The sequence below is a fragment of the Pinus tabuliformis genome, chromosome 1_1 (assembly GCF_031772625.1).
Source record: "Pinus tabuliformis cultivar Carrire ecotype Pingquan chromosome 1_1, CPIR1, whole genome shotgun sequence".
NCBI lineage: Eukaryota > Viridiplantae > Streptophyta > Pinopsida > Pinales > Pinaceae > Pinus > Pinus tabuliformis.
Window position 1 is genome coordinate 349,392,384 of NC_142297.1, and position 8,528 is coordinate 349,400,911.

Genomic DNA, 8,528 nt, shown 5'->3' on the forward strand with positions numbered 1-8,528 from the left:
ATAAGGGCTCTTAAAGTGAGTCCCATGGATGTTGTGGTAGCTTCTGTAGAAGAAGCCTGCTTCCCCGTTGTTGAGAAGGTAAATCCCCTCTACGGATAGAGGCGATCCCTACTAGCCCAACAGGGGTCTAGCAACAATCACACAATGCCGTCACGCATGTTCCTAGTTACAATTAGACAAGAAGTAAAGAGCACCTACTTGGATTCCTGCGCTGTCGTTTGTCGAGGAGATGTTTCCTTTGCTCCTTCGCTTCAGCTGGTCATAGTCCTCCGCGATCCCCGCGAACGGACACCTGCACACACGAAAGGAAGACGAACGCAAGCATAAAATCTAGTAAAAGTAACTATATGCCAGTCAGAAAAGACATAATTCACATTTATCCATTGCATATAACAAACGAGAATGGAACAATAATGGCAGTCATCTATTATTAATTTGAATAGAGAAGAGTACAACCAAATGTTCTGACGTCGATAAACTTCTCAGGAGGGATCAGTCAGCATGTGTCTCAAGCATTCACCTTTGAAGATGGTTCTCCCAAGACAAACTAGTCTCTCTCTCTCACACAAATGTCACAAACAAACTTCCCAAAGCAATCAATCACTTCCACTCCTAACACACCACACCTATAGCAGCAATCTGAGCACTACAAGCTCTTGTATAATCCAAGCTAAATCTAGCTATCCTCTAACTAGCTGCTCATGGTAATGGTGGAGGTTTATATAGGAGAAGGAGTCTCCTAGAAAGGTGGAAGGATGAGCTTATCTTCAAGGGGAGTAGTTGCAAAGAGTCGAACAGACATGCCATAGAAGGGAGTCGACATTCACAAAGCTAACAACCAAGCCTGGAAAGATCTGGAAGGCTGGTTGTTTGAACAAATTCGCCCAAACTGGATCAGCGCGGATTATATGGAGACTGCCGCGCTGTCAGCACATGACAGCAACTGAACAAGCCATGTCAGCGCGGAAGGACACGTGAAAGCCGCGCTGTGCGTCATCGCGGAAAAGTGATGTTCTTCCGCGATGGCAGCGCACGAAATACACTGTGGGGCGCTGGTCATCGCGGTTATTTTAGGAACAGACGCGCTGATGCACAAAACTTTGGAAAAATGGGTTTTTTAGCCAGTTCAGGGCACAACATTCAGTGATTGTGACTTCTTTGACACAGCAGGGTGACTGACAGGAAGGCAGTGACAAATTACTGTGTAACAGATGCCCCCTAAAGCATGAAGACCGAGAGAGTGGGAGGGGTGAAATGCTTTACAACACACGCCGAACTGAAACACCACCAGGAAGTACCGAAAAATCTCTGACAATCATGTACACGCAGTCTCGGCATGGGCGCAGCCATCCAAAAGACATGCAAAACTGGTCTATAGTGTGGACGCAGCCACCCAGATAAAAAGACCATAATAATGACAAGGTATGGGCGCAGCCATCCATGAAGACTCAGGTATGGGCGCAGCCATCCACTGATGAGTTATGATTATCCACAAAATCGCAACCTGGACCACAGTGAGCAAGGATCCAGGGTCTTGCGCTCCATCTCGACCCGAACAGAGTACAAGTCCACACATGTGAATACAGGGGTTGAAGTCGAACATGTATGAACATCGCCTGATTACCGGTCAATGATGAGAACCGTTAACAGACGCGAGAGGTACCACCAATAATGACAATGGCCCTCAAGGTACTATAGGTACAATCCGTAGCGTGTGAATCAATGAGCTGGTGTCGAACACCCACGGAATCATCCGATCGCAGGCCAATGATGCAAACCTTGCGTCGAACACGAAGAACCTGCCATTGAGGCATGCAGGCTCCAAGGCACCTGGAAAGAGTCTCTAAGTCACGTTCTCGGATAATGAGTTGATGTCGACGAGAAGTGGCTTTGATCGAAGGTGGGCCATAATAATTCCCACATCAGCGACACGAGACAGAGGTATAATAATTTGTGATGAGATAGCGAACGAGGTTGCTTTGTGGCAGAGGACAACTTCTCTTGAACACATAACGGCACTATAACGGATTTGGCAGTACTTGACATTAAATGAGCAGCGGATAAGATGATGATAGCAATGAACAGATGAGAGGTCAAATAGGATATCCCAAACCCATGGAGGCTAGTGAAAACGAGGTGAGATGACCCCACCCAGACACGAAACAGCGGAGTGCCATGTTCAAGAGCGACGTACTGCCGAGACGACTGCAATCAAAGTTCCATTTTCCCCACCTTTGCAGGCAGGTACCCCGATTATTTTTGGGTGACAAGCTTGACGGGGATAACATATGCTTGAAGAGTGTCATTTCGACGATGTCCGATGTCATTAAGTGTTTAACGAGCCTGACAAAGGGAAAACTCGGCGTCTTTTCTTATTTAGAGAGTCTGAAAAGAATGCGGAAAAGGAGACTCCAGGGGGGTCCTTTTTCGTACAGTTGTGTCTCTCGAGCCCGAAAAAGTGTAAACCTATGCTCGAAAGAACCGCCCGGCCATTACAACCGAGGAGTACTTTTCATAAAGAGTGTCGCCGACCGGAAAAAGTAAAAAAGTGGTCGAAGACACGTCGTTTTAGAGCCAATATCGAGTGCGAAACGACAAACACCCGGCGATCTTTTTGGTTTAACGGTCGGAAAAAGAGCTTAAAAACGACCGTCTTTCGTTCCTTTTAACGAGCTGAAAGAGAGCTCGGCCATCTTCTCTCGTTTAACGTCGGAGAAGAGCTTAGAGACGACACTTTGGGAATCACATGAATCACGGATTGTCATAACCAAGCGGCGATACCTGTACCTGCACAAGGGCACTACCCGCATAAATCCATTCAATACACGTAAAAAACATATGAAACATGCTTGAAAACAGAACCAAGTTTAGTTTCATGGCTAAAAATGGAAAAAACCCAAAAAATATGGTAATTTAGGATTTTTACTATAAATAGGAGGGTAAAATAAGTCATTTTTACCATTTCACTATTCGGAGTGCAAAGAACGTGGAGAAGCCAAAAAGTTGACGGAGCGATTTCCAGCCCATCCGGAGACCATTTCCAGATCTGCTTCTTCCAGGTAGGTTCCCATTCGTTTGCCCTGCATTCTAGTTCATTTTAGTAGTTTTTTAACGGTAGAATAGGCCCAATTGGGCATTTTTATTTGCATGGGTGCGCCCTCGGTCAGCGCGGAAGTTGCCCACGGGGTCGCGCTGATCGAAAAAGGGTCAATGTAACCAACCACGGTTCAGCGCGGAAAAGGCGTGTTCTTCCGCGCTGACCCCGCATTTTAACAAAGAGCTGCCATGGTCAGCGCGGCTGTTTTTAAAACAGTCGCGCTGGCGCGGAAAAATTTTATTTCTTTAAAAATGGACGTGAATTTTTCCTGGAACTTCTTCTGATTGGTTTTATTTGTTCATGCAGGACATCATGGCTTTTCAATGGCAGGAGAGAGTCCATGATGTGGAGGATGTGGCTGCTTGGGGAGATGTGAATTGTTGCAACGCCATGCGGGCGTGCGGATTCATGAAATTCTTCCTCACGCCGCGCTTGAGGGCCCAGCACGACCTTCTTGAGATGCTAATCAGAGCCTGGAACCCAGTGGATCAGAAGTTCACAATTCGTGGTCATGACATCGAGTTCGACCACATGGATATTTTCTTCCTGACCGGGTTGTCGCGCCGAGGTGCGAGGCCCATCTTAGAGGGGCAGCGACCTAGCGGTGGTACCCTGGATGATTTAATGGCTGAGGTCTGCCCAGGGGCGGTAAAGACGCGGAGTGGGAAATGCGCGATTCCCACAGTGAGAGACATAGTGCTGCGCACCATTCTGTTCATGGTGACCCGGGCAGCGGGCAGCATGGCGAACCATGAGGCGTCTAAGACCCATCTCCTGCTAGCCCTTGAGTGTCTCGAGCCTGTCGTGTTCGATTGGTGCACCGCAGTGTGCAACAACATGAAAAGGCAGTTGAGCAATTGCCGGCGCGGAGAGACGAAGCAATTCGGGTATGGATCGATCCTGGTCCCGCTCATTCTGGAGCGAGTACCAGCCATGCGGCTGCAGTCTATGGCTGTGGATGCCCCCAGAGAGCCTCGAGAGACGAGGGCTACTCGATGGGCTCGGGTCATGCCACGTGGGGGTGGCGGCCGACCACATAGCTGGGGGGCATACTTCAGAGACTGGCTGGATCAGCAGGAGATCTTCGTACAGGATTGGCCATATGCGGGGATGGATTTCCGCAATGATCCTGACTTGGCGCTGCCTCCGGGTGAACAGTGGGATGATGCAGGTATGACACTTTTTGTCTTTTGAGTTTTGCATATTTTATTTTTATTTTTTGTACATGTCCTAATGAATGTCTCCTCATGCAGATGTAGGACCTACTAGACCGATTGGCCTGGCTGTCACGGCACGGAGAGAGGGCCTAGGAGCCGGAGCTTTGGCCTTAGCCCTTCCAGCGGCCAACACACCAGAGGTTGTGGCTCGCAACCTTGAGGGGTTGCTGGAGGGGATACCGGATTTCCAGGGGGTCGAGGAGGTCCCTGTGGAGCATCAGATCCACACAGTGGGTGTGGAACCCAGAGTGCACCGCCTTTTGAGGCGGGTAGCACGAGCGGCTGTGTACTACAGAGAGCACCACCCAGCCGATTAGTCACCTAGGTTTTATTTCCACTGTTATTTTGAGACATTATGACTCGGATGTACTGAGATTTTGGGACACGTACTTCTATTTTTGAGCGCCTTAGTGCGCCACACGATATATATATATATACATACCGGTTTTTGGATGAGTCGTTGTTACATATGATGATGTGTTATCTGTATTATGCGTTGCCTTAGTACAATTTGTGATCTTATGTATGGATTCGCATGACACTCGACTCATGGATTTTATATGTTTAATGCAAGCTTAAAAACACACGTGCAAACTATGCTTGAAATGACTTATTTACATATGCTTATGGTCTTACTATGCTGCTCTTTCCTTCTTGTATGATGTTTATCTGTTTCGCAAATATCTGTCTAACACACGATTTGCTAATGCATCAGTCAACGTATTTAATCGTCTTGGAATATGCTGATAAGTAATGAAATCAAAATTCCGTTCTAACAATCTCACACGTAGGTATAACCTTAATATGCGCTGGTCTCTGACGGAATATCGCCTGTTAAGCTGATGAACCACCAACTGGGAGTCCAGGTTTACCACTAGTTCCCGGATGCCGAGATCAACTGCTTCGGCGAGTAATTCTATTACAGCACTGTACTCGGCAACGTTGTTAGTGGTACGACCTAGGCACACTCCCTGCAGGTTTATCAACTCCCCGTGAGGATCGTAGATCACCCACGCTGCCGAAGACAAATTACAAGTACTACGGCAGGCACCATCGGCGAAACCAATATAAGGAGTACGAGACATCTGCGCAGGAAAGAGAAAGCATAATAAGGGGCAAAAACACGCCTTCACACCAAAGCAAAAGAAAACTCATGCAATAAAACTCAAAACACACGTATATACAAAGTGACTGTGAGCAGTTATGCATAGTACTTTTTCAGATAGAGCCCATTTCGGGGCTTGTCGAGAGGATTCCCTTCATAATCAATCAACTCATATGCGCCCTTTTGTAAAACACGTTTCACGATGTAGGGGCCTAACCACATGGGTTCGAGTTTTCCTGCCCCCAGCTTATCTTTAGCTTGATCGTAGAGCAGTACTAAATCTCCCTCAACGAAGGAACGGGGGTGAATATTCTGATCGAAGTGAGCCTTGACTCTCTTCTTCTGCGCTTCGATAGCCAGAGAGGCCAAACGACGAGTCTCGTCTAACCGTTCTAGGTAAAGAAGTCGTTCCTCCACCGAAGTGGTGTTGGGGAGCAACTCGACAGCTAATTTTAATGAAGGAATTTCACATTCGACGGGAAGGGTAGCCTCTAGCCCATAGACTAATTGAAACGGGGTGAAACCGGTGGCATCCTTCACAGAAGTCCGGTAGGCCCACAAGGCCGGGAAAAGCATTAGGTGCCAGTTTGACTTGTGCGTATTGACAGTGCGTTGAAGCATGGTGATCAAAACTTTGTTCACAGCTTCAACTTGACCGTTTGATTGAGGATAGTAGGGTGACGAACTATCTTGACGCAAGCCTAGCTGGTTTGTTAACTCTGTCATCATATGATTTCGGAAATGCTTTCCATGATCTGTAACAATGGCCTGAGGGACTCCGAAGCGGGTGATGATATGATTGAATAAAAACTGCGCCGCTGTGTGACCGTCTTCGTTTAATGTAGGCATTGCTTCGGCCCACTTGGTGAAATAATCCACGGCAACGATAATGTACCCATGCCCCCCGGCCGAACGAGGGTTACAGGACGTATAATCGATGCCCCATTTGGCAAATGGACCGACGGTTACTACAGGGTGCAGTGGTGCAACAGGTGCACGCATCTTCCGGTGGTAAACCTGGCATTCATGGCATGCGCGTACAGCAAGGATACAATCCTTGAATATAGAGGGCCAGAAATAACCAGCGCGGAGGATCTTTTGAGCGGTAGCGTATCCGGACATGTGACCGCCACAAGCGCCAGAGTGGCAGTCATTCATGACTCGCTCAGCTTCCTCGAGAGTTAAGCAGCGGCGAAGAAGGGAATCGACGCCGAGGCGGTACAGGGTGTCGCCCAATATGCGATATGGTTGAGCCTGATGACGGATCCGTCGTCGGGCTTCTTTTGATGTATTAGGACGAAACGAGGACGTTTGTAGATATACAATGATGTCTCCGTACCAAGGGTCGAGAGTGCTGATGAGAAAGAGTGTTTCATCCGGAATGCGCTCCTCTACAGGAGATGGTGCAGATTGAGATGGTAAGGAACAGAGCAGTTCAGCAAAGACCAGGGATTTCTTGGACTTGGCGGCAGTAAATTCCAAGTCGAACTCTTGGAGGATCTCAATCCACTTCGAGTACTTGCCCCCCAGTAACTGACGTGATAAAATGTAGGTCATGGGGTTGCAGTCAGAGATCACGGTCGTTGTGCGCAACAGGATGTAATGACGGAAACGTTGGACGGCACATACCGCAGCCAATGCCAACTTTTCGACATATGCATAGCGAGTCTCCGTGTCAAGGAGGTTGCGACTAAGATAGTATACAACATGCTCTGAGCCATCGTCATCATCTTGCACTAAAACCATGCCGATGGTGGTAGCGGCGGCGGCCAGATAAAGGGTGTAGTCACGGTGGTAATTTGGAGGTCTTAGGAGCGGAGCGGAGACCAGAAGGTCTTTAAGATGCTCGAAAGATTGTTGAGCGATAGCGTCCCAATGAAAGGGCGTGTCTCGCTTTAGTAATCGCGTGAAACCCTTGGCCACCTCGGCATAATTTGGGATGAATCGTCTGAGAAAATTGGCTTTTCCCTGCAAGCTTTGTAATTGCTGTAGAGTGGCAGGGGGAGGAAGATTCACGATGGCCTCGACTTTGAGGGGATCCAAACGGATGCCTTCTCGGGAGACGATAAACCCGAGTAGTCGGCCAGATTCCACGCAGAAGACACACTTATGCGGATTGAGTCGAATACGATAGTGTCGACAGCGAAGGAAGATTTCGCGTAAATGCGATGGATGGTCTTGACGTTTAGCTGAATGAGCGGGTAGATCATCCAGGTAAGGCTGTACGATGTTTCGGATATCATGAAAAGCATACGACATCGCACGCTGGAAAGTGGCACCGGCATTTTTAAGACCGAAAGGTAGCTTCTTGTAAGCGAAGGTGCCCCAAGGACAAATGAAAGCGGTCTTGTGCTGGTCTGCGGGGGCTATGTTGATCTGGTTGTAACCAGAAAAGCCGTCCATGAACGAATAAATTTCGCTTCCTGCGCAATCATCGATAAGCTGATCGATAAAGGGCGTAGGAAAGTTATCTTTTGGACAGGCGCGATTGATATCGCGATAGTCAACACAAACCCGAATAGTGCCCTGTTTTTTATTTACAGGGACTATATTAGATACCCATTCCGTGAGGGGAATGGCATAAATAAAACCAGCTCGAAAAAGCTTTTCAACTTCGGCCTTGATGGCTGCAGCCTTTCGAGGGTGCACCGGGCGTAAACGCTGACGAACAGGCTTAGCCCCAGGATAGGTAGGAATTTCGTGCTCCACGATACTGGGGTCAATGCCGGGCATTTCTTCGTAAGACCATGCGAAAACATCACGAAATTCACGAAATAGATCTGTATAGATTTGAATTTCCTGAGGAGTACATGTGACTCCAATGTGAATATTTTCGACAACTCCGGTTTTGACGGAGATGTCGATAGCCAAAGTCTGCGTAATGTTGCCCATGTTCCCTTCCGAGGACACTTGATATAACTGGATAGGTGTTTGGAGAGGGATATGTGGGAGACATGAAGCAAACTTTCCGAGACACGTGGCCATTTCCGAATAAGGAGGGAGGAACGAAGAGCGATGGTGGTGATCAAACCAAGGGGGCTCTTCGAGAGACATAGTCTCGATAATAGCCTCGTCGGATGGGAATGATTCCTTCAGGGGGTCCGAGGTG

At 48.1% G+C, this 8,528-nt stretch overlaps 1 protein-coding gene across 2 annotated transcripts; it reads left to right on the plus strand.

Moving 5' to 3' along the window:
• Window positions 1-2,852: 2,852 nt before the first annotated feature.
• On the plus strand, window positions 2,853-4,641 carry LOC149213020 (uncharacterized). Of its 2 annotated transcripts, XM_089390699.1 has the most exons (3): window positions 2,853-3,059; window positions 3,404-4,268; window positions 4,351-4,641. In XM_089390699.1, exons 2-3 carry the CDS (start codon window positions 3,410-3,412, stop codon window positions 4,629-4,631), a joined length of 1,140 nt encoding a protein of 379 aa, XP_089246825.1. In that variant the 5' UTR covers window positions 2,853-3,059; window positions 3,404-3,409; the 3' UTR covers window positions 4,632-4,641. The 2 variants fall into 2 exon arrangements, with proteins under 2 accessions (XP_089246825.1, XP_089246824.1); XM_089390698.1 differs by lacking the exon at window positions 2,853-3,059 and having other exon boundaries at window positions 3,070-4,268.
• Window positions 4,642-8,528: the final 3,887 nt, after the last annotated feature.

Bases quoted from the DNA above. Each gene is read 5' to 3' on its own strand.
- LOC149213020 (XM_089390698.1), top strand. From the start codon at position 3,398: ATGCAGGACATCATGGCTTTTCAATGGCAGGAGAGAGTCCATGATGTG. The intron at 4,269-4,350 runs GTATGACACTTT...CTCCTCATGCAG, and splicing joins TGAACAGTGGGATGATGCAG to ATGTAGGACCTACTAGACCG.